Source organism: Pecten maximus, chromosome 14 (genome assembly GCF_902652985.1).
Source record: "Pecten maximus chromosome 14, xPecMax1.1, whole genome shotgun sequence".
Lineage (NCBI taxonomy): Eukaryota > Metazoa > Mollusca > Bivalvia > Pectinida > Pectinidae > Pecten > Pecten maximus.
In genome coordinates, this window is record NC_047028.1 from 24902542 (window position 1) to 24918440 (window position 15899).

The 15899-nt window shown below is 33.8% G+C and overlaps 2 protein-coding genes across 2 annotated transcripts in view; one reads left to right on the plus strand and one right to left on the minus strand.

Moving 5' to 3' along the window:
• LOC117341617 (monocarboxylate transporter 7-like) overlaps positions 1-8393 on the plus strand; it is a 48486-nt gene extending 40093 nt beyond the window's left edge. Inside the window, 1 exon segment of the mRNA XM_033903464.1 lies at positions 299-8393. Coding sequence (XP_033759355.1) covers positions 299-489 — 191 coding nt within the window. The 3' untranslated portion in view covers positions 490-8393.
• Positions 8394-9191: 798 nt separating this feature from the next.
• Positions 9192-13378, minus strand: LOC117341616 (transcription intermediary factor 1-alpha-like). Its single transcript, XM_033903463.1, has 3 exons — positions 12208-13378; positions 10781-10813; positions 9192-10169 (listed from the first exon to the last, which is right to left on the minus strand). Exons 1-3 carry the CDS (start codon positions 13370-13372, stop codon positions 9505-9507), a joined length of 1863 nt encoding a protein of 620 aa, XP_033759354.1. The 5' UTR covers positions 13373-13378; the 3' UTR covers positions 9192-9504.
• Positions 13379-15899: the final 2521 nt, after the last annotated feature.

Genomic DNA, 15899 nt, shown 5'->3' on the forward strand with positions numbered 1-15899 from the left:
CTGACAATAGAACAAGAGGGATATAGGGAAAAACGTTGAAAACAAAACAATTAAAAGGTAGCACTAATACAGAAAATACAGAGTCTTCAAGTGTTGCTATGGGGAAAGTAGATCATTGTTGGTTTTCCATGGTTCCCTAGTTAAATGTGGAATTTTGATTTCAGGGTGTGGTCTAAGCCCCTTTAAGCCCTTTGGTTTGAGATCGGCATATATAGCATTCAATAAAAGAAAAATGTTTTATCAGGAATCTGAAATATTCAATTTAAATATGCTGACTATGAATCTCATTCTGTTGCAGGTTGGCTCTATGATGCCACAGGAAGCTACGATGTATCTTTCCAGCTGTGTGGGTCGATTGTGGCACTAAGTGGCTTTATGTTGTACTTCATTCCATTAGTCCAGAAATGTATCGGTCGTACAGGACCAGTCGGTAAAGGTGTTGAACTGACCGTCAATGTGGATAGTAAGGAAGGAGAGGGGGACCAATGAAATTACTTCATATAAAAGTGCTTGAAGTGAAGATTAATAGCCTTCCATGGAAGGTGACTGCTTGTATTGCATGTTACGGAGATATTTTTGCACCTCACTGATTTTTTGGAAAGACTTTGTTTGATCTTGTCAATGATCATGTTGCATAATGTTTGGATTTATGGAAATCCTTGATACCTTATTACACAACAATGATATAAGTGTTTAACATTTCTGCTGTTATAAGTTAATATTCTGGCTATAGTAGTTTTAATTCATATCCATTATTATGAAAACTACTGCTGATAATGATCCAGTTAATAGGAATATAAATTACACAGATTTTTGTAGCTCTATAAGTATTGCTAAATATGTGTTATTAGAAGGTATAGTGTAGTGTAGATATAATATGTATCTAGCCTCCAGTCGCCATTGTGTGTTGTTGATTATTTATGTAACCTGAGGTTTATTGTCTTGGTTGCATTTTGTGATTTGGGGATTTCATTTATTTACTTGTAAATTGGTGTATAGCTAGTCCACTATATACTTTAGTTAGAATGCTTATAAATTTATTTTATTACTTTCGAAGTAATAAAAAGTTAGAAAGTTTGTGTCCATTATTCTGTTGTAGTCTTCATTAATTCAGGAACATCGGACATTTTCTACACAGAAATGGAAACTTCAAACTACTAGAACTTGAAGTTAACAAATTAAAGTCGTAATCGGAGGAGATGTGAATCCTGAAACATTGTCTTATGATGTAAGGGACATAACCCATTCATTGGCATTGAATTTTCATCAAACTAAGGGAGGTAACTCTGCCTACAATATTGCCAAATTCATGATTGATGTGTGTTAGTTAAGAGATACTTTTTAGTTATACGAGTACTGAAACTGCTTATTCTTCAGAATCAACTAAACAATAAATGAAAGGCAATAAAAAACCATGAATTATAATCATATACGAAGGAGACGACTTTTAAAATCCATATTTATGTTAAAGATATATATTTGATATATTGTACCATTGTTTTGCTGGGTCATGATTTATTATCTTGATTTTTTTATATACATATATACTGTGAATTGATATTATAACATCCTTAGAGTGATTATAGTTTACATACCCAGTGGAGGTATTATGTTATCTACTGCCATGTTTGATGCTGTTATCATAAAAATTCACATTTGGAATCCAAGGGTTCGGTTCTAAATATACCTGTTACCTTTGTACTGTTGGAGTATGTCACAACAAAATGGAAGGTTCTGTATGCCCTACTTATGATATATAGTCAAGTCACCTATTCTGGTAACTGGGAGAGAAATCATTTATACCGTAATCATGTCGGTCAATTAACAATCAAACATGCTGTGAGTATTCGAAGAGTACTTAGAGTAAATTAAAACAGAAAGGTAAAGCCAGAGCGGAACCCTTGGTTTTTGAAATAGATAAAAAATGTAAAATATTTAATTGATCCTCATGTACTACTTTCATAAAGTGGTATTTCGAAGATTTTTGTTTAATATATGAAATTTGATCATTACTTGATATTTCTATGAAATATACGTGTAATGGAGGATGGGAGGTAATATGACACATTCTTGATGAGATGTTTTAAGTCTGTTGTGTGCTGAATATGTGTGTGATGCTTTTTAAATGTTATATTAAGTAAATTTGTGAACATGCAATGCCAATGATGCAAGAGAAATCTGAACATGAAGCTGTGGGCTTAAGTGTCCAGTTTTATATTGTAGTTTGGAAATTTTTTTGGAAGGCATAGTTATTTGGAGTATGTGTTGAATGTCTAGGTGGGAGAAAGTATACATAGTTGTGGGATTAACACTGAGAGGTTATAGTTGTAGATTGTAAGTCTTTAATCAATGATGCTATAATATATATCTATTGTAAGTAATCTGAAGTTCAAAATTTTTTTCCCCCTAAATTCATTCTTTATACATAGATGTATGAGAGCGTTGCTTAGCAACATAAATCTTGTTTAACAAGTGCATTTTTTTTAAACAATTTTAGTTTTCATGTTTTTATTTACATATTGTCAGATCATTTATCTTTTGAAATCAATCATTTTTTAATTTGTTTCAAACACCAAATTGTGCATTTGATCAAAGTTTTAAAATGACCTGTATCATTAAAGGGACATTCCTTCGTTTGAATAAAGTTTAGGTCGTCAAAATTAAACATACTGGAAAATATGTATTTTTTTCCAAGTAGTAAAAGTTATGATCTTTACATTGATACTTTCAAGATAAACCAAAGTTCTTTGAGTATCAAGTCCTGAAAATTCTTAATTTGACCCGAAGTATCCATAATTACCGCAAAGACAAATGGTATTTGTATTTGATATGCATTTTTCCTGTACATTTCGGCATTAATTTCATTACATGTATAAGCACAATCACTCATATGATAATCGTTTGGACATAGATTTCATCAATAGAAATCGTTCATGTTTCTGATGTCTGAGCGAAGGAATGCCCCTTTAAATATGTATGTGACTGATATTAAAGTTATGTATGGATGGAATTTGAACAAGGGAGAACACATTCCAGTCAGAATAGCAAAACTGCAATTCTATGTATAAGGAACCCTTCCTAGAGAATTTTTAATACCTGTGTAACAATGTTTTTTACCACTCGGCTTTAAGGATTAACACTCTAAAAAGTAAAACTTGAAGATTTCATTTGTTGAAAATATCTATTTTAGACAAAGATTTTGCCCTGAAAATTGCCAAGCTTACCAAATCACTAGAGTCCTCAACTTGAGACTTTTTAGTTAGGAGAATTCAAAATCTAAAGTCTTTAAAATTTCTGTTTCTGTTTGAAAATTATCTATAGTCTCCATGCAAACCTGTATATTTCTTTGTATTTAGCCCTTGTATTATCAATTTTAGTTAAATGTCAAAATTTGATTACATTGTAGCTGCCATTTAACTATTATTTTATGCTATTTTGATATTGTTTTTCATAACTTAAATAGTTGTGAAGCCATACAATGATAACAAACATTTAATTTTAATTCTTGTGTGATTCAAATGAACAAAGATGTCTCATTGTTGAAGAAATGATATTTTACTACTCATAAATATACATTGTCTAACACAAAACAGTTTTAGGAATTGCAATGTAACCCTTTTAACCAATAATTCAATGAACTGTATATCATATAGATTAAGATTATGAAATCAATTACTTCAAACGAAATGTGTGTAAGTGAAGTTGTTATATTCTAAAGTTATGTGTTTTTTTAATTAAAATGTTGGCGCAAAATGATTTTTTAACAGATTATGAAATGACCTTAATTTGCTCAATTTGTTATCTTTTTGTTGTATCGTTTAGCAATTTTGATTCTGTGCAGAAAAACGTATACAACTTTTTAAAGCTGAAGAAATCTTCAGTGCTAACAGATAGATAAAAACAACATTTTTTGTGTGTTAACTGATTCTAATTCATTTAAAACATTTTCCAAATAGGTTTTTTAAACCATGAGTTATACACAGCATCAAATTTTGATTTACTTTATAAAGCCAGTTTTGTGTAGTGCAATAATTTTTTCATATTGAGAATGCTGTATCAATATCTATTTTATCGTTTTCCTAGCTAATGAGTCCGAGTGTTCAGAGGTACTCTTTGTGACCAGAATGAAAGTATGGCATACATATTTTATATGACAAATAATGCAAACATTATAAAATATAAATTTGAAAATTGTTTTAATTTGAAATGTCATAAGGATAAGAGAATCTAGACTGGCTATGGTAGATGGTCAATAAGAAAGGATTGCTCAAACTATGGACTTGTTGCTTAGATGGTATTCTTGTACAGCATTAATGTCAAAAAGTCAGTCGTTGTCGAGGATATAGATTAAGATTACAGTCAAATATGTCAGTAGGTAGGATCTAGAGCACAATACATGATGTTGTAAAATAGTTACCACATCCGTAAAGAGGATCTACATTGCTCATTAACTATAGTAATGTTTAAAGGTAGTCCAGAGTCAATGTGAAGGATCTGCAGTGCAAGACCACGATGAATTTTAACTGCCCAGCAATGATAATGGAATAGAATGGTCAAACAATGGTATTGGTAAGATGGCTATAAATCAGGACGGTCCACAGTGCTGTTGATAAGGTAATGTTTGATGGTTAGTCAAGGAGAAAGGTATAAAGTGCTAAGATCATGATGAGAGTGTCTTTTCAGTGCTAAGACTATTGCTATGTTATATAGCCAGTCTATGAGGAGGTTGCTCAGATCATGATTTAATTGTTGAATAGCTTATCAATGAGGGTTTGAGTGCCGTGACTAGGTTGTGTCAAATAGTCGACCAATAAGGGGTCTAAGTGCTGTGACTAGGTTGTGTCAAATAGTTGACCAATATGGGGTCTTTAGTGCTGTGACTCTAGTGTCAAGTAGTTGACCAATGAGGGTCTAAGTGCTGTGACTACAGTTTGTGTCAAAGAGTCGACCAATAAAGGGTCCTTAGTGCTGTGACTCTAGTGTCAAGTAGTTGACCAATGAGGGTCTAAGTGCTATGACTACGGTTTTGTCAAAGAGTCGACCAATGAGGGTCTAAGTGGTGTGACTACGGTTTGTGTCAAATAATTGACCAATAAGGGTCTAAGTGCTGTGACTACGGTCTTGTCAAGTAGTTGACCAATGAGGGTCTTAAGTGCTGTGACTACGGTAATGTCAAATTCTCCACCAATGAGTTACAGTACAACGTCCGAAGACAGAGTTATGTCAAATATTCCAGGGAGTCCTGCAGTTCTCAAACCACAGTATAATGTCAAATAGCCAATACATGAATGGTTTAAGTGCTGTGACTACAGTAATATCAAATAGCCAGTTAATAAGGATGGCATAAAGAATGGGGATGAGACATTTCAGACCAACTGATGCCCGTACTGTTTCAATGTTAACATTTAAAAAGATGTATGCATGCTGATGTCACCACCTTTGTTCATATACATGTACCTAGATATTTTTTTTTCATTTTAAAATATACCAACGGTTCCCTTTTATTGCAACTTTCATGAACAATTTTTAAAAATCCAATCATGATTAATGTTTGTGATATGTTACTATAAATGATAATTTTTTGAAGGTGCTTTGAAGGAATTTATAATTCATCAGATTTTGTTTTGTTTGAAATGGAAGCAATATTCGATACAAAATCACATTCCATTGGCCGTTTTTTATGGCCTGAAACACAAATCATGCTCAGACATATTTTTAAAAATATCTTTAGCCATGTTTGTAAATATTACACCGAAGTAACATTTTTATTTTTGTCTTTAACTAAATAATACCCCTTTTAAACATGTAAGAGCTTTGTCGATCTTAAATATTTAAAAGTTTAATTTCATTGTCAATTTCTATAATTCACCCTTTTTATAACTGCAGTAGAACCTGGATAGTATGGACTCTGAGCTGATATTTTCTTCCACGAGAAACTACTAAGTTTTTGGACTTAGAAATACATGTCCACAGACACTAGCCTCGACTGTCAATACACCTGATTTTTTTCCCGGTGCATTGACAGACGAGACGAGAACAAACGAAACTAAAGCTTAATTAATCCATTAAGTCTGAATTAAACAAGGTCCTGCTGTACATAAGGATAATGAAAGGGTTCGTATGTGGTGTAGTATAATGTATGTAGTTAGAACGCGTGGTAACCTGGCAAAACAGACTTATATATTATGAATACTAGTAACTATATTAAACAACACTGATTCAGTTAGAAATGATGCTATAGCAGGTAGCTGTTTACCCATTTAATATTTTCATGTTTTAAAGTCTGGTTTTCTGTCTGTGACTTTCTAGTCAAATGTTCGCTCCTAATTGTCGTGGGTTGATACTAGAATTATGACAGCATATCCCCTGAATACCCAAGATAAAATTGACACGAAGAAAAAAATTGTACTCCTAGCGTATTTGTAAATGAATACTGAAGAAAAATAAGTAACGTAGAAAAATGAATACTGTAGATATTGTATATTTTCTGGTAGCTTATGTAGATTTTTTATGTGTTTATTTCTCATGTCTATTAAACTTATCACGAAGAAGCACGGTGACACCAATTTCAAACAAATGGCTAATACAAATTTGTATCATACATTTTTTTGTTGGTTAGAAATTTGTGTCAAATCCCTGTGAATGAAGTGATTTATAATCATAATTTAGTTCATTTCATATTTTTTCCATCATTAAGATCAAATTAATCATGTCGAGTGAAAAAAGGTGAATGTACGATGCCGTTTGTTTTAAGATTATATAAATATTTTGGAGAATACATATGCCTACATATCATCTCTAAGACTTGGATGTGGGTGGTATGATGTAACGGAATATTTCTGGGGGGTGTTTTGTAACAGATGTCAGGCTTAATGTTGTTCAGACAATTCCAATTTTTTCGTAAAAAAGAGTTACCTACTCTTGTGAGCAGGTACTGCTTGTTATGTCTTTAACTTGAGTGAGAAAATTTCGTCATTTTCTCATGAATTTATGGCGTCGCTCTCACAAACAAAAGAGTAACAATCAAAACCTTATCAAAAGAGCAGATAGCTCTGCATCGAGAAAAGATGGAATATACAGACGTGAAAGTCTGTATTAAGATACTTAATATGTAGACATCCTAACAAATGTTTTTGTTATGTTTAGATGTTATACATATCAAAAAGAAAGTATTTTTCCATATTAAGATAATGGTAGTGTATCCTGGAAGACATTTGTGGTTGTCAGTATAATGCACTTATATGCATCTAACGTAAAGTATCGTATAATGGTTACACACAAACGCCAAGCAGATTTATGTATTGAGCTCCTATACAATCCAGGCAGATGTTTTAAGTGGGATTCTTTTTCTCAAATTGTGACATCATATTTTTCGCGCCATTCTCGGAATTTCTTTCATAGAAGAATGAAAAGAATTATCGACCAATCACATTTGAATATTTACCATGAAAAAAAGAGAAAAATTAATTATTTACAATTCAAGTGGATGTTTCTGTATCAAGATCATTAACAATTAGAGTAGATGTTTCTTTGTTAAGATCATTTGCCATCAAGGTGAGATGTTTCTATACTAAGTTCATTAACAATTTAGGGAGATGTGTATGTACTAGAATCATTTATAGTCCAGGTATATGTTTCTATATTAAAATCATTTACTATTCAGGTAGATATTTCTATATTGAAATAATTAAAAATCCAGGTAGATGTTTCTTTAATAAGATACTTTACAATTCAAGAGGTGTTTCTTTATTACGATAATTTAAAATCCAGGAAGATGTTTCTGTATTAAGACCATTTAAAAAGCAGATAGATGTTTCTATATTAAGATCATTTACTATCCATGAAGATGTTTATATATCATATGTAAGATCATTAACAATTCAGGTAGATGTTTCTATTTTTAAGACAATACAGAATGTTTAGACAAAGATTAGTGTATTAAGATAATATAAAATCCAGGTTGAAAGACGCTTGTGAGGTAAACTAATATAGAACCTAAGCAGATTTTCTATATTATGATAATATACCAATGTCTGTATCATCAGGTAATACAGATCTATGTTAACACAAATATTCATGCGCTAAATTTAGTTGTCCGCTTGGCGATCTGTCTCTTAAAAATAAATATATATTAAGGCAAACAATATATATAATGTAAAAGCGCAATACATGTATTTTGATTTAAGTGATTATGATGTAGTCATATATATACAGACATTAAGGGCGTTTGTCTATGATGAGTATAATTTACAATTATTGGCTATATAACAGACTAAATTGACGTCCATACAAAGGCATGTGATAGCTATACTCAACACACGATGTTGCCTTGTTTTACCAACGAACTTGTACACAAATTAGTTATGAAACTAATAAATATGTATGAAATCGTACAACCTGAGTTTAATCTTATTTTCCTACAAAACCTGCATACAAGGATGAACGTAAATTTCCCGAAATGTTTCCATTTCTAGGTAGTAACATCCCTGCCGACTCCCCTACCTACGCTGTTAACATGTCTCTTTTGATATTCAAGGACTTCCTCTTATCAAGATATCCATGACAGAAGTCGGCTAATGACGAAAGAAACTCACAAAACAAGATTTCGAGAGATGCAGGTTGTTGAAGACCATGGGAAAGTTTTCGACATATTTCCTTATTCGATATGAAGTCTTTGATGTTTGTTAATTTGCCTGATAAATAGTCCGGTTATCACCACTCTTTCTCTCATTCGAGATTGAGACATTGTTCTGATGACCCATAACTTTCCAAGATGGGACTGTCAATGACAGCCAAGGTTAAAGGGGGAAGCGTTGCATGGAGAAAAATGATCATTATTTTGAAGTGAGAAAATATTATTCCAAATATTGGAAATGGCGCATCAGATTTTATGTCTATGCAGAGGACACGCACACAAATCCATAATTGTGTGGTTAAAGACGTGCTGTCCTGAGCTTCTATGGTAGCTAATAGATACTCATCCGCTGACATTTGTGTATTTCGTTACCTCCGTTTCCGTCTCGGGGAAAAGCTGATGTGATAGGAGAAAGCATAATGGTGTGGAAAAGGTGCCAACTTGCTGCAATGGAGAATGCATGTTTATCGAGCAGAATTTATCAAAGAAGACTCTAAAGGGACCACCAATTGATATTTATCGTAAGTAAGGCAGATTACTGCCCATAACTCCCTGAGGGAGTGCTTGCTATTGAAACATACACCGACTGCCAATTGCGTACGCAAATTGATTCAAAATGATATACCCCTTGACTAATGGATAATTTCATTTGCTTTAGCGCCATCAGAGACTGGCGGGGGAATTTTCAAATCACTATATACAAAATGTACCTACGTTTCTGCTTTATTTGCAAACAACGGAATCGATATCGCAAATGCTCAAATATTTACTGGATATAATGAGGTTTTACACGATAGATAAAACAGACGAACTCTTTCATGATGTCTTTTGACCCGCAAGGTCAGACAATTGCGTGAGCAGTAATTGCCTTAAATTACCATTGAGAATGATCGTGTGACAGGAACATCCGGTAGAGCAATGTCGCGTCCACTCCGTAATGTCATGGTGACCTTGACCTTACTCGGCCAGTGACAACCGAGCACGGGCCAGAGTTCTAGTCCAGGCCCGACGTCGTCGAATGTGAAGATTCTGTTGTGTGTTTGGCAGTCATATACTGCTAGTTTGTCCATATCCGTGTCCATAAGAAATCCATACCGTGCACATACTTTAGTACCTACTGTACTGGACATGAGCTCTGTATGATGCAAATTGCGCCCCTTGTGACGAAGATATCGACATACCATGTTGTGGCGTTCACAGTGCTGACCACAAAGTGACCAGGCATGTTCCTGCTCATAGAGATAATAACCCCGATCAACCTCCTCCAAGCTACAAAGACCTACCTCAAACACCAGATTGGAGTTATCCAAGTCCTTTAGGATATTGATGTTGATATCGACCTCGAAGTAGAACCTTCCTGGTCGTTGAAATGACCGGTGTCCTACACCACCTCTGTAGGTATGCAACTGCTTCCTTGAGTACAAAGAATGTCCAGGTTTCTTCTTAGACGAGGACTTGCTGTGAAGTTTCCGACCACAAACACTGACAACACGGTATCTGTGGACTGTATCTTTGTCCAGTACAATCTCAGGATCTGCCAATATAAACAGAATAATGTTGTCCGTCTTGATATTTCTTACTACAGATGACATTGTGAGATAACTGTATATTTCAACGTAGCCAAACCAGTTTTACTTTTCATCGATATATAATGTATACCATATTGCTATTTACTTATATTATATATGCAATTATGAAATGTTTGACCTTTGCTCGTTTATAAGTTTTACAAAGTTAAAACAACATAAAAAAGGACACAAGGATAAGCCGTCGACGAGGATAATGATATACAAATAATATGATCGAGAGTACAGATATTGGTGCATCAGTTTAAGAAAAGATGTATGGATGATTAGATGGTGAGCAATTGAAATGATATTGTACATGTCTTGTAACTACAATGTCGAAAAAATATCGTGAAAAGAAGAAAACAAATATGAGTATCTTTTCATCTGTATAACTCGCTTGACATATATACAAGTGCTTCTAGTGTTCCATTCTGCCTGTTTTATATTATGAAATTGACAAATTCACATAATGTCATTCTTTTACATTAGGTTTGGTGACAGCCAACATGATTTGTAATAATGAAAAAGAAAGGTTATTCGTTTTCTGAATATGTCAAAGATGTTTTGACCAACTTACATTGAACATCCGTGTGTTGGTCCACCACCATCTCTGTTCAATAAAAACATCAGTTATTAAAATAATTATGATTATAAACTTAATTTCTGTATAAAGCGGATATCTGATACCATGCATTTAACCAGAATGCCACATTTTTGTTATGTTTTAAATAATCATACGGTGAAATATATTTCATGCTAGTGTAATTTCTGTATCAAGCTAATTCTGATACCATGCATTTAACCAGAATGCCACATTTTTGTTATGTTTTAAATAATCATACGGTGAAATATGTTTCATGCTAGTGTAATTTCTGTATCAAGCGAATTCTGATATCATGCATTTAACCAGAATGCCACGTTTTTGTTATGTTTTAAATAATCATACGGTGAAATATATTTCATGCTAGTGTAATGTCTGTATCAGGCGATTTCTGACCTCATGCTATTAACCAGAATGCTAAGTATCCTCTTTATGTTGATGCTGATTCGGCCAATAAATACGAGAAGACCATAGCACTGATGTAACTAATAATAGACATAGCAATGTAGTTATAGTTCAACAACCAAATACGTTAGCCACTAAAGAGGACAAGGGCGTTTGTTGTAAAAATACAGTATAAACGATTTTAAAATGAACTGTACGTTATGATTATTTATGATATTATGATATTTTATCAGAAAGTATCTCAAAATAGATGGTGGGTGTGCTCGTTTGGAAAGCTGTAATTCAGTTCCAACAATTCCGAAAAATTCCACCAGTCGAATAAATCTGGAACAGGCGAACCGGTTCCAAATATTCTACCAATCGAACGAAACCGGAACATACCGGAAACAGTAAATTCAAGATGGCAGCCTCCATGATACTGGATGAATTAATCTATTCAGATGAATTGCCACAAGACGAAGATGCTGAATTTGCAGCAGTTATTCTGTCGGGTATTTGTGCGGCCTTGTATGTATTGAAATTTCTATGGGTTTTTTTAAATTTTCATAATCATTAGATAACCATAAAAAATCTAAAGCAGAAGCTGAAACTTTTCCCGCGCTTAAGAAAAGTTGTTACATATCGTTTTTCTTCGTCAAATGTTGCTTTCATCGATACACAAACAGCTAAAACATACTGTTTTTGGAGACTTTTAAACTTTTCACGTGAAACCATGCGAGAGAATAACAGTGCCGCCATCTTGATTCTTCTCACACCACCTCTAAACTTGGAACCGTAGAACGGTGCCGGAATCTAATTCCGGAACACTCGTTTGCATGTTCTATGAATTCGCACAGTTAGAATTACCAAACGAGCGACCCCGGTATTTAATGGTCGCGCTTTCGAAAATGTCCGTCTTAACTCGATTCCTATTCTTTCGGACACTTTATAATTGGAAACCGCAAGTTGAAAAACTTCCATCCTTCATAAAAAATCTCACTCATAACTGCGCTACTTACTGATTGAAGATGGTCTCGACGTCGAGGTTAGATCAGTTTGATTGCGGAAGAAGGTCAAATTCCTTGTACGTGTCTCCGTAGATATGTTTCCTAGTGTGGACACAAATGCCTTAAATTGAGTAAGGACATTTTGCGTGTCGAAGGCCGGAGTTGATATCTGAACTGACTTGTTAACTTCATGACGAGTCAGAAATTTTAAACGTCGTTGCAAAATATTGTAAAGAAGCAGAAATTCGGACGGATCACAATTTCTTGAAATGTTCACAGAAAATGTTTTGGCATTTTCAACTCTATCACTGAAGCTCCCGATCTTTTCTGATTTGCTTACTAAAGCGGTCCTTTGTTTTTCAAAAGTTTTTGAAATGTCTGTTTTCAAATCGGCTTTCCGTTCGTCAAGCATAGCTTGAATTTGAGCAAAAGTGGCGTCTACTTCTTTTTCCATTTCGAATTCCCGAATGTCAATATTGAGAATTTCCTGCTTTAGTTGTTCAGTCAATTTCCTTGTAAGAGTCACGGCATCTTCAAGATGGCCGAATAATCTTTTTACTTCAGTCAGTTTCAATTGCCGCGCATCCTCAGTATTTTGTACTATGTGACCATTAAGTGAATTGTGATCTTGCCCCAGGCACGTGCTACACAATAACGTCCTACACTCCATATTCGAACAAAAGAAGGCAAGAGGCTGTCCCTCATGACCCACTTTTGTGCATTTCAGGCATCGTTGAAAAACCTCTGGACCCGAAACTTTAAGAACTTCGATAGATAAAATTACATGGGATGCAGACGCAATGCTTCTCCTATGAATATGTTTGCATTCCAAACATAGGTATATATTACAATTCTTGCAGAAATCTGATGCTGTATTGTCGTCAGGACAGTCATTGCATGCAATACACGAGTTGTCGTTCTTTAACTTGACAAATTCTCGAAAGTTTCTTCTTGTTGTATCTATTGGGAAACCACGTACGCCTGATGTGGGTAGTCTACTCTTTGCATTACAGACTGGACAAATTATGACGCTGTTGGTTGAAAGTTTAGGAAGGCAAACCTGGCAGTATGTATGTAGACATGGAAGCACACGTGGTATATGGAATTCATCGTCATAGTTTTCGCTGCAAATACTGCACGAGAGGAATTCCTGTTGAACATCCATTGCTCTGATCATCGTGAAATATGGTCTAATGGTTCTCTGAAATAATAATGTCAAAACAACATGTATGTTAAAGAAAATAAAAAAAAAATTTCAACATTCTATATACATACTGTATAGTTGTTCGATTTCACGTGGCTAATATTAGCCCAATAGTGAAATATATTGGTATTACTGAATATACTGTAAGATATCGTCTATTTAGTAGACAAGATATTCTGTTAATTGCATTTTGTACCGAGGCAGCTCAATCTCTCCTAGAATTCATTGCGGTCCCCTTTCAACGGCTCACAAATGTACACCAAATCGTGACGTTATGTATTCTAACTAGAATGGATAATGTTCGATATTTCACTAGTAAAAATCTATTGAAATATATATATATAATATAGCATACTTCAATTCTTTGTCATGATCAGATGAGAGTCATCGAAGGAATGTTTCTTTATCTGCTAAACCATCGTTATGCTCACGTGTGACAACAATTTTCTTTCTAGGATTAAGATTCCCAATTGATTAAAATTATATTTATCCTTGACTAGCTTGTAGAACTAATAATTCAATTAGATAAACTATGACATTGCAACTTACCGATAATACTAGTACTGACGTAGCTTGGTTTGGCAGTCACATATCCTTAGAGTTAATAACATTCAACATGGAAGGCAAAAACTTACAACCGTCGTACTTCTTCTCACACCACACATTGTGCAAATAAAAACTCGAACACTGGTGTCATACCAAGACGTTTATCCTTGTTGAAAGGCAATGATAGCCTTTCAGAAAGGCCATTCATATTGGTATGTTCCAATATTCAAATGTTCACTTGTCCTATTTCAGCTGCACAAAGGCGATCAGACATCTTTACATATTTAGATAAAGAGCCGACTCAGAATATGACTGTCTAAATAATTGTACATATCATGTCTATACTAACGCATTGTCTGACACGTATCAGAGGGGTTAAGCGGTGTTAAATATCTTATATACCATTCACTCTCTTCCATTGAATTTCTAATGTTAAACGATTTTGGCAGCCAGTATATATCATAATGCAATATAATGGTTAATGTATAATTCTATATTATTATGAATATTTACACACAGGATTATACGCGCAACGATAAAACATTTCAAACGAATTTTCTAGTATGTTATTATGCACCAGAGAACATCTATTTCAGAATAAGTAAGTTCATAGTTAAACCATAATATTCTGAGTTCAAGCGTCTGCCTAGGTTTCGCATCGCCTCCTACAATAATGCATTTGTAATCAGTATTTTTTCGTCTATAATATCTATATATATATATAAAGACGTATTAGTGATATCATTTATCAAATATGCATTTGCTGTCAGAAGTTTTATCTGTTATATATATATAAAGACATTTTTAAGTTTATTTCTTATCCTTTTTTATATCCTTTACTGATACTACCATTACTACCAATAATTAAATAAATGAGTGACATTTCTTATTCGTGCAGTTGTACTGATATCACTTACCCGAATTAATGATATCACTAAACCATTTACTGATATTTTTTTAATATCACGTATTAGTGATATAATATATCAAATTCTTTAGAATGAATTAAATCACTAAATGTATTGATAATATTTATTGACCAATTTAAATACTGATACATTCTATTAATTCCAATGTTGATATCGCCATATTTTTGATATATATAAGCAGGACCCGTGGCTTCATATAGAATCAAAATATTGCAAAAACGTTCGGAAAGAGCGGCATATAGTTGCGACACGAAGTTGCATTTGGAGGAAGTTTTACTGTTTTTCAAATCAATTTTAGAAAACAGGTGTGTAGCTAAAATATCCCGGTGTTGATGTTGATCTCCTCGGTTATAATATTTGTATATATCAATTATGTCTATTTGAGGGAAACGGTGTTAATTGCCTGTGGTTATTTCGATAATGAAGTCAGAGACATGTAGATGAGCCATCTAACATCATATGGCGATTATTACCCTTGTAATAATTTGTTTTTATGTAGAAATAAATAAACATCAATAATATACCAGTCCAATATCAGTTGGTAAAATATCTGATGTCTTTATATATTTAATTCTTTATTCGATATACATTTGTGTAGAGACATTCGATTACTATTTTATTATTTGTAAATTATAAATTCAAATATACAATCTATAGCCGTAAAGGCAGGTAAAATATGGTATGATAAGCAAGCGACAGGTAGTAGGTTTACACGCACGGTTTTACATTGACTGTAGACGTGTATACACATAAGACATACACATTATGTATACACACGATCCCTATTGACATTAAGCTTATGCATAAACATAAGCTCCGCGCCGGAAGCCTAGTGAATACACAATGTGTAGGTTTGTAGTGAGCTATTATTGTCAGGCAAATATGCATTCCTCGGTAGTATAGTGGTAAGTATCCCCGCCTGTCACGCGGGAGACCGGGGTTCAATTCCCCGCCGGGGAGGATGCTTTTTTTTCTTTCTTTTTTTCTTCTACTTGATAATTTTGCAGTTTATTAACAACAAAAGT